A 17,861-nucleotide genomic window follows, 5' to 3' on the forward strand; every position below is an offset into this window, starting at 1 on the left:
GTCCCTTTGTTGAAAATACTAAAATATATATTTCTTATCCATTAAATACAGCAAATGAATAAATGAAAACAAGTTGTTAATGAACGCATATTTTTGTTGTGAAGTATAGTACGAGCAACTGGCCATGGCACACGATATTTACTATATAGGTTGGCCCATTACATGAATTCAATGAATAGAATTTGATAAAGAGCCCTTTCCTCCACCCCACGTCCTCTTCGTATGCTCATAAAAATGCAGATGATCTTGAGCCGTTTAGAGATGCATTTGTAATCTCGTTGGCAGGACTACTTGATACGGTACAAAACGATGTGTTGTCGAGGATATGACAACAAAAGTGTTGACCTGTTACTAAGTATCTTATGAAGGTCAACTACAAACTTAACATCCACTTTCGTTACTTCTCAGACTCTTCCAATCTTCCATAGTACACATTATTAATACCATCATAATAACTCCAGAATACTTAACAGAACAGATCTTAAATGTAATTACTTCCCTAGATCATTAGCATATAGAATACATATCTGCTATACATCAAAGGAAGTAGTTTTACGAGGCCATGCGAATAACGCGTTTTGTAATGGGTTGTATTTTAATGCAGTTTTACACTGATGAGAACATAAACACAACACAGCAATTCATTTTGGTATTACTATGACCTTGAGCTCAAGTGTGACATCCTCGGCTAATGCACAGAATCTGGAATAATTGTACCTTAGAGAATTGGGTTGCCCATGTTTAAAAGCCAAGCCAATACCAATGTTATGTACTGGTCAAAATCAAATAATGTTATAAGTGTATTTTAGCCAGATGTCAACACAGTTTTGAGTGATATCATTATTGGTTTATTAAAAAGCTTCTAATTCGCATCATATTTATGTCCCTATTAAAATAATGTTCAATTGTCCTAAATTGTCAAAATCCTAAGTAAAGATGGGCATTACATAGACAGTGAATAGACTTGCGTTCCCCTGATGGAAACAGCGTGGTGTTACAGAAACGTTGGGTACACATTGTAACAAAAGCGATAACTTATTTAACTTTTCCCAGTTTAGGAGTTTTGAATAGATGATACAATTTTGTTTCAGACATTCGCATTTCTCTTAAGTTTAGTTTAGTTTATATTGTCAGCATCGTCCCAGGTCTTTTGGGCAGGGCAAATACTGTTTTTGATAATCTTGTCAAACCTATGGACTGACTGGCCAAAGGTTATGGTTCCAATCATCGAGTTTCAACTTTAATAGAAAATGTGTTTTCGAGAAGACCCTGCACAAAATACCACACGGAGACCTACATTACTACAAATATTAATTAAATTATCTCTCGAATTTGTTTTCAAAACTACAATGATATAAGTCATATTATTGTAAGTCATATTATTGAACATATTACCCTCCATAATTGACTGCTTCACATTTTCCCACAAACCTTTCTAGAATAGTACTGAAAGAAAAATGAAAGGACCTCCATCTATTGCAAGTTACCCGTCATGTTTTCTGGTGCAGTGATACCCTCGCCCCTTAGATTGTTATCTGGTTCTTATATGTAATTAACAAACATCTAGTATTAGAAAAAAACACTATTTTTTTCCTACATTAACCCATACATTGTGACAAGCTCATATCAGTAATAACACATCCTGGCTAATCAGCTTATACGTTGTAAGGCTTCGGTGTCGGCCACAGCTCAGCAAACCGGATGTTGTAAACAGGGGCGAGTTCTGTTGAGCTCTCCGCAACTAGCCAATGAACAAAAGACTTAGTTTTGCTTCCCCGTGCACCAGTTTTTATCCGAGGGATTTTCAATATTGATCACGGGCTAAGTGGATGTGTAAATCTTCCACTGGGGCGGAAAAGACACAAGAATTGTCTGAATATAGCAGCGAACGGGAAGACCCTGCCAAAGGTTCATATAATGGGAATAAACCACTTAGAGATTGAGTGCCGGCAATAATGTCGCAGTTTCCGCGCTGTTGACAGGCATCACTCCCCAGAGACATTATTTAAAAGGGGACCATGCTGTGAGTTCGGATCTTCTATCTGACGTCAGCCGCCCGGAAGGGGTCGTGACCTTCGCTTGTTATACTGGTGGATCATGCACCATTATACATTGCAGGTTCGGCAGAGGATAGCGTTCCAGATGACCAAGATAATACGGTCGCAGATGATATATTCATCGTTGGGGGGTGAGTTGGGTGATGGTAATTGTGATTGTGACTGTGATGGTGGCGGGTAATAAAATTGCTAAGGCAGTTGCAATACAGATGACTCACAGATTTATTAAAGGGAAACCAAGAACATGGATGCTCGTCTAACAATAGGGACGGGTATTATGAGAATATACGTTTCCTGTATATTATTTACAGCACTGTTAACCCATTTTAAGGAAGCCTTGTAACAAAATAAAGAAAACACATGATAACATGTTTAGGTTTATTAGCTAGAACAAGAAATATTTGAATAATTTCCGTGTACCACAGCTATTTAATATATAAAACAATGTTTTGTTTAACGACACATTGATTTATTGATCATCGGATATTGGATGTCAAACATTTGGTAATTTTGACATATAGCATTAGAGAAAAAAAACCCTACATTTTTCCATTAGTAGAAAAAGCATATTTTACCTTTGATATACCAGTCGTGGTGCACAGGCTAGGGCCACTAGAGTACATTGATTTATTGATCATCGGCTATTGGATGTCAGTCATATGGTCATTTTGACATATAGTCTTAGAGAGGAAACCCGCTACATTTTTCTATTAGTAGCAAGGGATCTTTTATATGCACCATCCCATAGATAGGACAGCACATACCACGGCCTTTGATGTACCAGTCATGGTGTATAGGCTATAGCGAGACATAGCCTAATGGGCTCACCGACGGTGGTCGATCCTAGACCGACCACGTATCAAGCGAGCGCTTTACCACTGCTGTTTAATAATGTCGTGCCTTTCTTTTTAACACAACGAACCTGAATTTCGGAAATTACCGAGTGTATCAATACAGGTAGGCTGTAACGGAAGACCATTATAAAATACATCCCAGATCTTTATCACCGCCCGCCCCGAGGATAAACGCCCGCCCTCGTTTTTCAAAATTATTTTTATTTTATTGTATTGTATTGTATTGTATTGTATTTTATTTTTATTGATTTTTTTTTTTTTTTTTCAATGAGAGGAATGTTCAATATCCTAAAACATATACTACTCAAAAGAATTTAGGGTCAAAAATTTATAACCAAATAAGTTACAGAGTGTATTAGATTGATGATGTAAACTACACCAAAAATGTAATTTATTGTTCCATATTTACAAAACCCCCACAAATAAACGTCACTGTATACAAGAAAGTCACATGACATGCTGTCAAAGTTGAAGGTTGTCAAACATGGATTTTACATATTAGAACATTCGTTTAATAGTATGTGAATCCACCCCTGGCGCGAATACACTCGACACATCGTTGCCTCATGCTGTTGATCAGACGTCTGAAGAACTCTTGGGGAATGGCCTGCCACTGTGCCATAAGAAGTTGACCCAGATCATGAAGGTTGGCCGGAGGGGCATGGTTATCCCGAACTCTCCTGCCTAATTCGTCCCAGGCGTACTCTATTGGGGCCAAGTCACACGAATATGCTGGCCAATCCATCCTGGCGATACCTTGTTGTCTGAGAAAGTCCGTTACCACCCTGGCGCGTTGGGGTCTGGCATTGTCATCCTGCAGAACTGCCCCGCCGCCAATCTGCTGAAGGCCTGGGAGAACCAACGGCCGGATAATCTCATTCAGATAGCGGATTCCATTCAGATTGCCATCCACCACATAGAGGGGGGTCCTGTGGTGGATAGAGATGCCGCCCCACACCATGATGCTGCCACCACCGAACCGGTGACGTTGTCTAACGTTAACGTCAGCGAAGCGCTCCCCAGGACGTCTGTAAACACGAACCCAACCGTCGTTGAACTGGAGACTAAACCTGGACTCATCAGTGAACATCACTCGACCTCACTGAACATGTTGCCACCGCAGATGAAGTGTGCACCAGTGACGTCTGGCCGTTCTGTGACGTGGTAGGAGTGGTGGTCGAACAGCCTGGCGACGGCAGCGTAGACTTTTGGCTCTCAGACGATTGCGTATGGTTTGATCAGACACTCGAGTTCCAGTCGCAGTCCGCAGATTGTCACGTACAGTGGTTGTGCGTTGACGTAGAGCCATATTGGTGATGTAGCGGTCCTCTCCATTTGTAGTGCTTCGGGGTCTTCCCGAACGTGGACGATTTCGAACAGAATTCGTTGCTTGGTACCGTTGCCACAGTCGGCCAACGACACTCTGACTGACACCAAGTCTCAGAGCAACATTTCTTTGCGTATTGCCATCCTGAAGCCAAGCAATAGCCCTTCCTTGATCTTCGATAGTCAGTTGACGTCGTACCATTGTCGAATTTGGAGTGTGCACCGTACACGAACGCAAGCTCCAATTATACAGAAATTCAGCGTTAGGAACATGGAATACACATGCAAAGCGTGCAAATGAAGCGCTTTGTGAAAAAGCAAGTTACGGGCACTTAGCAGAGCTTTCGCTTTCGCCCTAATTTACGTGCAAATGTAAGCATGTTTTCGCCATTAGAACTAGTCGACAGTGTCAATGACAGTGGATTTTAATTCATTTATGGGTTGCTTAGACCCACTTTCGTCAAAATGGAACAATACCATGCCTGACATTATGGTCTAGCTAATATAATTGACATTCAGAAAATAATGTCGAAAATATCGTCTGACCCTTAAATTCTTTTGAGTAGTATATATGTTAAAATTACATTTTGTTTTGTTTAACAACACCACTAGATCACATTCATTTTATTTATCATCGGCTATTGGATTTCAAACATTTGGCAATTTTAACAGTCTTACAGAAAGAAATGTTTTATTTAACGACGCGCTCAACACATTTTATTTACGGTTATATGACGTCAGACATATGGTTAAGGACCACATAGATATTGAGAGAGGAAACCCGCTGTCGCCACTTCATGGGCTACTCTTTTCGATTAGCAGCATGGGATCTTTTATATGCACCATCCCACTGACAGGGTGGTACATACCACGGCCTTTGATATACCAGTCGTGGTGCACTGGCTGGAACGAGAACTAGCCCAATGGGTCCACCGACGGGGATCGATTCCACACCGACCGCGTATCGAGCGAGCGCTGTACCACTGGGCTACGTCCCGCCCCTAGTCTTATAGAGGAAACCCGCTAAATGTTTTCATTAATAGCAAGATATCTTTTATATGCACCATCCCACATACAGGATAGCACATACCAATGTCATTGATATACCAGTCTTGGTGCACTGGCTGGAACGAAGAATAACCCAAAGGGCCCACCGACGGGGATCGATCCTAGACGAACTGTGCTTCAGGTTAGCGCTTTACCACTAGGCTACGTCCCGACCTTTGTTTAATAAAGAGGTATAGCCCAATGAGCCCACCGACGGGGACCGATCCTAGACCAACCGCGCATCAGGCGAGCGCTTTACCACTAGGGTACGTCCTGATCCACTTTTATATGTAGGTGAGAAAGTAGATTTCTTTCTTTCTTTTTTTCTTAAACGAATATACCACTAAGAACCTATTTCTGGATTGTTCCACCACATTTATTTAGTTTAAATGCGTGGGAGATCCCTTAATTTGGATACTAAAGCCATCGAATTATCCTCTTTGACTTGAAAATCTCAATATGAGGCCAGATGCACGTACGGTGTCAAGATTTCAACGAATAGAACTAGTTTGATTCGTCCACTCAACGATTTGAATAGCGCATTGTCAGATGCCAGGAGCTCGCAACTAAGACACATTTAAGACGTAACTAAACATAATACGGTTATCGTTCTGGATAGCGTTGGTCATCAGTTTGGCAGATAACGTTTAGCAGTCATTCGCGAATCGTGGCGCTTTCATGATAAACGACACATGACCCACTCACGTCTTCTTGGATAGGCTTGATATATGTCACTAATATCAAGGTGTGTGTCTTATTATCAGAATAAAACGTGTCTTGTTTTATCTTTTTGATACTAAAATATAGGTCAAGAGTAAGATGAATGCCTTGTGCCATGTAACACTGTCTGTGTGTTTGCACATGGCGGCTTGCTTCTATAAATAATGCTATGCTGAAAACGAAGTCTTTTGGGTCTGTTCAGTATGATGTATAGGCCTTGTGTCTGTCATACATATGATACATGTCGTCACTTTAATTTATTGTCTTGCTTATTTTGAATTAAGTTTCAAGTAAGCTGTTCTGGTCACGCACATCATCTTGGTTTTGTGTGTGTATAACGACACTACTAGAGCATATTGATTACTCAATCATCAACTATTGGATGTAAAACATTTGGCAATTATGACTCGTAGTCATCAGAGGAAAGCCGCTACATTTGTCCATTAGTAGCACGGAATATTTTATAAAGTTTGTTGTGCTTGTCGACACCACTAGAACACATTGATTTATTAATAATCGGCTATTGGATGTCAACCGTTTAGTAATTGTGACATAGTCTTAAAGAGGAAACCTGCTACATTTTTCCATTAGTAGCAAAGGATCTTTCATATGCACCATCCCACAGACAGGAAAACACATACCACGACCTTTGACCAGTTGTGGTACACTGGTTGGAGCGAGGAAAAAACCAATCAGTTCAATGGATCCACCGAGATGGTTCGATCCTGCGACGCAAGAACCTCAGGCGAGCTATCAGCCGACTGAGCTAAATCCCGCCCTTGTCGAGCATGGGAGTTTAGTGGTATAGTTAGTTGTCTTACACCGTCCCATTGATGTTTGTTTACGGACACCACTAGATCACAGTAATTTATTAATTACCAACTACTGGTTATCAAATAGTTCGTAATTCTGACATATAGCCTCAGACAAAACCCGCTACATTTTGTTATTATCAGAAAGGTGTCTTTTATATGCACTTTCCCACAGAGAGGGTCTTTTATATGCACTTTCCCACAGAGAGGGTCTTTTATATGCACTTTCCCACAGAGAGGATCTTTTATATTGACTTTCCCACAGAGAAGGTCTTTTATATGCACTTTCCCACAGAGAGGGTCTTTTATATGCACTTTTCCACAGCGTGGGTCTTTTATATGCACTTTCCCAAAGAGAGGGTCTTTTATATGCACTTCCCACAGGGAGGGTCTGTTATATGCACTTTCCCAAAGAGTGGGTCTTTTATATGCACGTTCCCACAGAGAGGGTCTTTTATATGCACTTTCCCAAAGAGTGGGTCTTTTATATGCACTTTCCCACAGAGAGGGTCTTTTATATGCACTTTCCCAAAGAGAGGGTCTTTTATATGCACTTCCCACAGGGAGGGTCTGTTATATGCACTTTCCCAAAGAGTGGGTCTTTTATATGCACTTTCCCACAAAGAGGGTCTTTTATATGCACTTTCCCACAGAGAGGGTCTTTTATATGCACTTTCCCAAAGAGTGGGTCTTTTATATGCACTTTCCCACAGAGAGGGTCTTTTATATTCCCCAGGGTCTTTTATATGCACTTTCCCACAGAGAGGGTCTTTTATATTGGAGAGGGTCTTTTATATGCACTTTCCCACAGAGAGGGTCTTTTATATGCACTTTCCCACAGAGAGGGTCTTTTATATGCACTTTCCCAAAGAGAGGGTCTTTTATATGCACTTCCCACAGGGAGGGTCTTTTATAGAGGGTCTTTTTTGCACCCAAAGAGTGGGTCTTTTATATGCACGTTCCCACAGAGAGGGTCTTTTATATGCACTTTCCCAAAGAGAGGGTCTTTTATATGCACTTCCCACAGGGAGGGTCTGTTATATGCACTTTCCCAAAGAGTGGGTCTTTTATATGCACTTTCCCACAGAGAGGGTCTTTTATATGCACTTTCCCACAGAGAGGGTCTTTTATATGCACTTTCCCAAAGAGTGGGTCTTTTATATGCACTTTCCCAAAGAGTGGGTCTTTTATATGCACTTTCCCACAGAGAGGGTCTTTTATATGCACTTTCCCACAGAGAGGGTCTTTTATATGCACTTTCCCAAAGAGTGGGTCTTTTATATGCACTTTCCCACAGAGAGGGTCTTTTATATTGACTTTCCCACAGAGAGGGTCTTTTATATGCACTTTCCCACAGAGAGGGTCTTTTATATGCACTTTCCCAAAGAGATGGTCTTTTATATGCACTTCCCACAGGGAGGGTCTGTTATATGCACTTTCCCAAAGAGTGGGTCTTTTATATGCACTTTCCCACAGGGAGGGTCTTTTATATGCACTTTCCCACAGAGAGGGTCTTTTATATGCACTTCCCACAGGGAGGGTCTTTTATATGCACTTCCCACAGGGAGGGTCTGTTATATGCACTTTCCTGCTTCACATACTACGACATTTCATATATCAGTAATTGGGCACTGGTTAGAGACGGAGGAAAAACAATCACAGAATTGGTCCACCTTGGGGATTCGATCCTACGACCAAAACTACCTCATCCTAGCGCTCTACGAACTGAACTTGATCCCGCCCTGTCGATAGCTTAAACCACTACAGCACCGAGGCCGCGGTCCAGTTTCATTGGAAACCTCTTATTCTCGTGTCTTCTTGACACTGTATTGTCCCGCGAGGGAACTGATGCTAAGCAGTGGTGAAATCATCCGAAGGCTATATGTATGTCCATGCCGTGTATTGATCACGGGCTCAGGAACACAGTAATTAGACTCCTGTGTTGATATCGCGGTGGCGTGGATACAAGTAACCCCTAAAAACTCTATTATTTATAGCTTGCCAACGCCGTCCGTACGACTCGCCGCCGAGAAAGGAATTTGCAATTTAACACCACATTGTGACCCGATGTAACTACTAATGTCGAGTGCGTATCACTCAACGCAAGGAGCGGTATGCACTCAAATTAACGATGAATTTTTTTTATTTTAAAAAAAAATATAAAAACATGTTTCGCCCTGGAATACCAATTAGGTTGTATAATGGACATATTGGAGTACCCATCAATATGTTGTTAGTTCATGGCGTTCCCTCATCTCGTATAACAAACGCAAGTTGAAACTGTTTATAAAAACGTTAAGAAATTAGTTGTAGACCAAGATTCGCGATCCATTTAAGGCGCTTACATTCTCAGTGTTAAGCTACATGCACATAGGATCGATTTATTCGATTTTGAATATATATATATATATATATATATATATATATATATATATATATATATATATATATATAATCAACTCATATAGGATAAAACTCATATAAAAACACATAAAAAACATATATAACCTTCATCTAGTACGTATAGAAGGAAAGAAGGAAGGAAGGAAGGAAATGTTTTGTTTAATGACGCACTCAACACATTTTATTTACGGTTATATGACGTCAGACATATGGTTAAGGACCTGGGACCTAATTTACTAAACTCTCGCTTTGTTGTCTAGCAGAGCCTGAGAGAGCTTTGTGAATTAGGCCCCTGGTACGTATAGATGAATGCTTATATATGTTCTCGAGGCAAGCAAATATAAGCAGGAAATGACAACATAGCGTTTGTTTTGTTTTATTCTGTTTGAATGATGTGACAACATGTAGACAAATTTCTAGTAAACTGAGATGATGTACAAATGCTGTACACATGCAGCAAGAATTAACACAAACAAACAAACAAACAAACAAAACAACGCCCCTCACAACCAACCAAACGAAACAAAACATAACATTCATCTTCAATTTTTCATTATAAAATATTTTTCAAAACGTCTGTACACACTATGACGGAACATGCTCTTAATTTTGTTTTCGCCTGTGGCGATATTAATTGTTTTAGAGGGCCGTGTGCAGTTCCAATATGCACTTAAGCCCAGGTGGGCAACTTGTTACGTAATACCTCTGCGCGACGGTCGTCGAGCTCTTTCTAATACACACCCAGCCCAGGTGTGGAGGCCATGTGGCCAGTAGTTACGTAATAACTCCGGTAGTGGTAATTATATATTATTTCTGCTTTGTTGTATAACCTTGATGTGTTTGATGTGACTTTAAATATTTTAATACTGTATTATACCAATATTATTTAGACGGTGCTGCCGGTAATCAGACGCAGTAAACTGTAGGCTCACTGTTCTAATATATATATAAAGCTTAACCAGTCATCCTAGAGGACCTAGGTAAACTGTAGGTTATTGTCTTTATTGTGATAGGTACCAGTATTAATTCTGTATTACAAGGAATGAGTAGTTAAGGGTTAATTAAAAATTAACCAGTTAGGAATAGAGTTGTAATTCCTTTACTAATTAAGTTCCCCTGGAGGCGTTTCTCAGTTATCACACGTGTGGGTGTTGTGTCACGGTGAAGTGATTAGCATATTGTGTAAACTAGACACCTAGAGATTAACTAAATAAGTGATCAGTTCTGGGTTGTTATTAGTTGTTGTTGTTAATTAACTACTGCGGCAGTACATTTGTCAGCGTAGGTTAATACAGATTCCAAAGTGTATTGTGTTTTTGTTGTGTTTTCTAGTGAACTAAACGTGCTATAATAATATATACTTTATATAAGATCGTATCTCTGATCATACCTAGAGACGAGCCACTAGGGTATAACCGCCTGTTACAGCGAGATCTAATAGATATACAGTTAGGAGAGATATTTTGATGATCGTGTTTCATTCAGTTACGGGTGTTATAGGATCCCCGTGACACACACAGTTGCCTGCCAATGCATTTCCCTAGCGTTTACCTAGTTAGTACATCCTGCTCTGTTATACTTTCCCGTCGCCTTGCTGTTAAGGGATGGTGTTAAGACTACTAGTATGTCCAAATGTAATTATAATTAGGTCATACTAAGATTTGTTTTATTTAGGATGAAGCCAAAACATCTGCATGTCTATCAGTCACTTGAATCCAGCCAACGATTGGAGTGTGGGGCAATTTTCGCAGGTTTTTAGTACTCAAGGCCAATGACGATATTTCGTATTTTTTACCTCTGATGAATACACATACACAAAGGCTTTGTGCTATAACTGCTATGTATCACATCCTTTGAAGACATCATGGATTATTTTATTGACAGCTGACAAATAAAAAGACAAGAACAAACGTAAAGAATATTTTCCAACAATATTGACACATTGTGTCAGTGTGTCGATATATGCTTTGTGTGTAACTCTCAATTTCGTTTTAGTTCCGGCTTGTTCGGCATTGATAAACAAGAGTTGGTGGCCAAAATATTACGCAGTTGTTTTGCTATTCTCAGTTGGGATGTGTTTTATAGACCAATATTTTATTAAAATTTAGCTGATTTATGTAAGGACGAAATACGACAGTTTTGCACCACACTTATGTTCCAAATATCTCAATCCAATTCCTAACATTGAACAACAGAAGGATGTAAATAAATAATTGGTTACAGTCACAATCGCAAGCATTATGGATATATTAATAACAGGCTCTTATTGGAAAATTAATTAATTATTTATGTTTTATTTTGTCAACATTTGTACTACCTACGACAGGGTAATAAACTACGTTAGTTTGATTTCGTAACGATATAATCCGATTGTCTCGATGCACTTTTAAATAAGATAGGATTGTACACACTACATGTACGACCGTTGATGCATCAGTTTTGAGGCACTGGCAAGACAAATGTAGATAGCAAGTCCACGGAGAACGATTGATTATGCGGTCGATCGCACTGCGAGAGAGCGTTCTGCCACTGAGCTATGTACCCCGTCCCCAGTTGACGATAATCCATCATCTATGAGCTATTGGTCTATAGCGTTTCATTCTAACAAGTAACGGTACACGATGACATGTTATGGGATTGTATCCCAGTCTTGACATTACCTGCTCGTTTAAAAAAAACAAAAAAACAACAACAAAAACAAAACAAAACAAAAAAAAAAACAAAACAAAACAAAAAGAAAGCAAAAAACAAAAAGAAAGCAAAAAACGAATGTGTGTTAACGTAATGCATTTTAGATCTAATTGCATTCGACCACTGTGTCAACGATCCCGTTGTGTCAAAGGGGTCTGATAAATTGTCTTGCAACTCTTTAATGAATTATGCTAAAACTCGCATAAAAACATTATTATTAATGGTTAAAGCGATACAAACTCCCATAACATCTGAAGATTATTATTAGTATTATTTGATTTTTTTGTTGCAGACTTCGATGTTAATAAACAAGTTTTATAAATTACCATTAAAACGTCTGGTTTAAATCTCCTTTTTAATACAGGGATAATGGTAACTGCCGGAACTGCCGGAACTGCCGAGATAAAGCGCACAACTGCACTGCAGTTATGTTTTCAGTCTACATATTACAAAGAAAGAAATGTTTTATTTAACGACGCACTCAACACATTTTATTTACGGTTATATTGCGTCAGACATATGGTTCAGGACCACACAGATTTTGAGGGGAAACCCACTGTCGCCACTACATGGGCTACTCTTTCCGATTAGCAGCAAGGGATCTTTTATTTGCGCTTCCCACAGGCAGCATAGCACAAACCATGGCCTTTGTTGAACAAGTTATGGATCACTGGTCGGTGCAAGTGGTTTACACCTACCCATTGAGCCTTGCGGAGCACTCAGGGTTTGGAGTCGGTATCTGGATTAAAAATCCCATGCCTCGACTGGGATCCGAACCCAGTACCTACCAGCCTGTAGACCGATGGCCTAACCACGACGCCACCGAGGCTGGTACATATTACAAATGGATTACTGGTAATAAGTCAGGTGCAACTGCCTACCTTGCGTGTTCCAGCATTTTGTCTTCACCCCTGTACTAAAAGGAGATTTAATGAATACAATTTGACGTAATTCCATTCATTCATTTATACATGTTCTTCTTTCTCATATCTAATTACGGTTCACGCACGCTGTCCTGGGCACACACACCCCAGCTATCTGGGCTGTCTGTACAGGACAGGGTGTTAGTGGTTAATTATTATTGAGAGAAGTCGGTATGGTGGCCTTACATCTACTCATTAAGTCGTTAAACTCGCTCTGGGTGGGAGACGGTACCAGGATGCGAACTCAGTACCTATCAGCCTTAAATCTGACGTAAAGAAACTTGTCATTTATGTACCTAGACATGTTTTGAAAATAAAAGGTTACTAGAGTCGATATTGGTTTCAAACTAATGTTGTTATATGCATTTCAGCTTTATTCAGTGTTTATTAACATGCCTAATTCATTGGTTCCCTTTTGAAGCAAAAACGATTATAATCAACATCATAGGAATTAATTAATATATAATGCCAAATATATTTATATTTTGTGTCACGGTAGCTGAATTTTGCTTGGATAACGTTGGTTGTACAGTGTAAAGCAAAACAGTGGAGAGAAAAATAGTGTTTATTTGATGAAACCCCAGCACTCTTTGACGGGTCGTATTATGGTATAACGTTATCCAATCTAATTAAAATTAGCTCAATTGGTTAATTACTATTACCTGTGGATCTAACAGCAACCCGTTGAAGCTCATGTCCAGTTGACCATTCATTCGACCAATCGAAACCTTACTTGCAAAATCATGCCAGTGATTTGAAAAGAATTTGAAAACATTCGGGATTATGCCGAGGGTATACGAAATGATTCGGATGAATTACGAAGTATGCCAAAAACTAATTCCAATATAAAATTTTATATAAAATGCGTTTCAAGACGAAAAAAACAACAACACCGTGATGGTATAGCCATAAAATCTGTTTATACTAGTATACATTCCAGAATTTATTACTGTTTTTTTAATGTTCAAATAGACCAACAAGTTCGCCTATTGCATAAATAGTCTCGCTCGATATTTTTAGAATATGTATGCTCCCAATTAACGCTATAAAAGGCGAAGTGTAATTGGTCGATATTTAAATTGCTATTTATAGATGAAATGTCACCCGGACATGGGAGTACACGCAATGCTGTTAGATGTACTGGTAGACCAGTAGAGCTAATTTTAATCAGATTGGACGTTATCCGTCTGTCCTGAAACGTTTCGTTTCCGGAGCATATCAACTCATATAGGACTATCAAGCCTTGTATGCATGTACAACTTGGGATGGCGGTGTGTTACGTACCATAACTAGGTCACCGATGCCTACTTTTGATTGACGTACCATGCACCTTACAGGCACTCTTGCTGATTAGCTTATAAGTAGTAGGGCGGAACGTAGCCCAGTGGTAAAACGATCACTGTCTGTTTAAGATAGATTCCCGTCAATGGGCGCATTGGGCTATTTCTCGTTCCAGTTAGTACTCCACAATTGGTGTAACAAAGGCCTTGGTATGTACTATCCTGTCTGTGGGATGCAGCATATAGAAGGTCCCTTGCTGCTAATCGGAAAGAATAGTCCACTGCGAGACGCCATCGGGTTTCCTCTCTTATTATAAGTGTGGTCCTTAACCATGTGTCCGACATCCTATAACCGGAATTAAAATGTGTTGAGTGCGTGCGTCGTTAAATAAATCCTTCCTTCCTTAAGGGATTACACTGTTACAGCGAAATACAGCACTTAAATCTAAAATAATGCATCTGTAAAGAAGCTATCAAGGAATTACACCCACGGGTCTACCTATCCTGAAATCTATAATTAAAAGGGGAAGAATCACTATACAGTAATCAAAGTAGACAAAAGATACGTTTCAAGTCAAATAGACACTTGTTTTCATAGTTTTCTGCGGACGGAACATAGCCCAGTGGTAAAGCGCTCGCTTGATGCGCTGTCGGTTTCGGATCGATCCCCGTCGGTAGGCCATTGGGCAATTTTCCGTTCCAGCCGGTGGTACATCAACGGCCGTGGTATGTGCCATCCTGTCTGTGGGATGGTGCATATAAAAGATCCCTTGCTACTAATGGACAAATGTAGCAAGTTTCCTCTCTAAGACTATATGTCAAAATTATCAAATGCTTGACATCTACTACGGGATGGTTAATAAATCAATGTGCTCTAGTGGTATCGTTAAGCAAAACAAACTTTAAAAAATAATTTTTTCTGGTCTTACGCGCGTGTAAACTACATACATTTAACAAATATTAAGCAGCTGCGTTTAAGAAAAAAAAAGACTTAGTAAATTCGGCCTTAGTCTTGAGAGGAAACAAATTTCATTAACAGCAAGAGATTTTTAAAATGCACTTTCCCCACATACAGCAAATACCACTTTCCTTGATATGCCAGTCATGTGTTTCTGGTTCGGATGGGAAGGGTGGGGAGGATCAGAGAATGGGTTCACCAAGGGGTTTTGATCCTACGGCCCACTCAGCACAGGTCATATTTGGATAACACCTAAAATCCAGATTCGGAGTATAGCGGCCATTCTGATTAATAACCGCCACTTCACAATTTGTAATGGCAGCTCATCCCCACGAAGATTGAAGAACAACATTTATTTCTCTTCCAAATTGTCCGTCCCAAACATCAACACATTCTGTAAGCGGTCTCGGGAGGCAAGCTATTTATTATCAAATATCGCATAATCAATTTCCTGTGGACATATGCTGAAACTAAATTAGTCCGAGGGTCGAACCCCGTTTAGTAAAGTTTAAGAAGTGGAAATTGCAATAATAGGCAATGATGCGACGCTGTGCAGCCATTGGGTCTGTGCTACACACAGAATCCCTCGTCTCTTGGGCATTCCAGCTCCTATTCCAAACATCCACCATTGATCTTCTGGTCCCATTGTTCGATAACCAGTAGTTTCCAGCAGGCGTCCAGGCTCTTTATGGTTGCAGTAGTTTACTGGAACATGGAATCGCTCTTGCCCCGTCTATTACGGTCATAAATTGCATGCCCGTTCCCTTGTGACAATTGCTAGTTTGTTTAATTCAGCGTATAAATACAAGATGAGAAAGTCAGTAATCTGCCGTCCAATTTAGCTTGCCAGTCCCTGATAGCATATAAAGAATTTAAATTGGCAGAGATTGCATCTTGCCTTCCCGAAAAGCAGCGCCAAATTGCACGTATGTGGTAAACGTTTCCAGTGCTTTGTACGCATGCTTCCCATCGGCTCGTTAGAGCTTCCGGGTCAAGAGTTATACATTATTATCAAAACCATTAAACTATTTTCGTGTACACAGTGATATCTTCAAACTAGGCAGATCCAAGGAGAAAGTGTATGCTTTCGGGAGTACCTGGGGAATACACTTGCACCATTGAAAACGCACCAATCAGATTTGTAGCTGTAAAACAAATGATACGATAAGAAATAATAATACATTTAACTGATTTTGTATAACTGAATATATTCAATGAATAACCCGAAACTTGTATGCAAGGGTTACGGTTTCTTGTATCTTTTATAGTAACCTTAAACATGCGATAACAATAACAATAACAACCGGCATCGGTGGCGCAGTGGTTAAGCCATCAGACTACAGGCTTTTGGGTACAGGGTTCGCAGCCCGGTACTGGTTCCAACCCAGAGCGAGTTCTTAAGGGATCAATGGGTACGTGTAAGGCCACTACACCCTCTTCTCTCCCACTAACCATTAACCAACTAACAACTAATCTACTGTCCTGGACAGACAGCCAATATAGCTGAGATGTGTGCCCAGGACAGCGTGCTTGAACCTTAAGAAAATAAGTTGAAATGAAATGAAATCAGGAATATTTGTGGCCTTTGACCTCATGTCATCCTCTCTTCCCCCCCCCCCCCCCTAAAAAAAATTGAGGATTTTCTGGATCCGCAAATGTATCTGCTCCCAACTTTTCATAATGTTTATTTTTATTCTGGGCCGATTAAAAAAGAAAAATTCTAGGACCTTTTCTATTAAGTGCAGACACTTAAAATTTAAGCCTCTCTAATTCCGACGGGAGTGTTAGTAAACCTTTTACCAGTCACGAAGCACTGCTTCTTACGGAAAACCCACTGCTATAATGGTGAAAAAAAATTCAGCACTGTATTTATGATAAAATATTCCGCTCTGCACCAAGGCAATTGCACTGGAAAGCTTCCGATTGCGATTTGCCTGTGTCATCATAGGAACTAGACGCTTTGTTTGCGATTCATTTTGTCTGTTTTTCTTTCATTTCAGTACCATCGGAACACATCAGACTCAACGTACAGCACAGAGTGGGGGCCGGAACCACCACGGAAACCGAGACTGATCGAGACAGTCTAGCCTCGCTGTGAAATTGACCAATCATATTTCATTGATCGATCCTAATTTATTCCAATGCACTTCGGAACAGAAAACAACGAGAGAACATGCTCCTTGGGATAATAAGGAAAAGGGGAACATCGCTACACATTTATTTTTGCTTTAAATAGAGTTATTGATGTATTATAACTGGTTCCAACTATATAAAATTATATGCGTATGAAACACACCAAAAATTGTGTAAACTCTGATCGTATGTGTTGTGAGAAGAAACATTTCAGGAACTGTTTTATGTTAATGTAATGTCTGAAATGAGACCTTATTCTGAGACCTGGTCCTTGAAGAGGCTGTCATGAGTTTGATGCTATTCTAACATGTTCCCGACTGGTGGAGAGCCTTTTTAACGACTACTAAAAGTTAAAGATTGTTTTGTTTAATAACACCACTAGAGCACATTGGTTTATTTATCATCGGCTAATGGATATCAAACATTTGATAATTTTGACATATAGTATAGTCTTAGAGAGGAAGTTGTAGTTTGTTTTGTTTAACAACACCACTAGAGCACATTGGTTTATTTATCATCGACTAATGGATATCAAACATTTCGTAATTTTAACATAATATTATAGTATAGGGAGGCTTAGAGAGGAAGCCCGCTACAGGGCCGTACCCTGATCAAAATCCTACTGGGGATGGGGGGTGGGGGGGGGGGGGGGAGGGT

General features: G+C 39.9%; 1 protein-coding gene across 2 annotated transcripts in view; it reads left to right on the forward strand.

The window, feature by feature from the left end:
- Positions 1-17,640, forward strand: part of LOC121369091 (metabotropic glutamate receptor 3-like) — a 184,463-nt gene extending 166,823 nt beyond the window's left edge. Inside the window, exons 5-6 of one of the 2 annotated variants that reach the window (XM_041493940.1) lie at positions 2,119-2,188; positions 17,072-17,640. In XM_041493940.1, coding sequence (XP_041349874.1) covers positions 2,119-2,188; positions 17,072-17,144 — 143 coding nt within the window. In that variant the 3' untranslated portion in view covers positions 17,145-17,640. The remainder of the gene's footprint in view (positions 1-2,118; positions 2,189-17,071) is intronic. The other variant, XM_041493941.1, reaches the window with a different exon arrangement.
- The last annotated feature ends 221 nt before the right edge of the window (positions 17,641-17,861 follow it).

This window comes from Gigantopelta aegis, chromosome 3, assembly GCF_016097555.1.
Source record: "Gigantopelta aegis isolate Gae_Host chromosome 3, Gae_host_genome, whole genome shotgun sequence".
Lineage (NCBI taxonomy): Eukaryota > Metazoa > Mollusca > Gastropoda > Neomphalida > Peltospiridae > Gigantopelta > Gigantopelta aegis.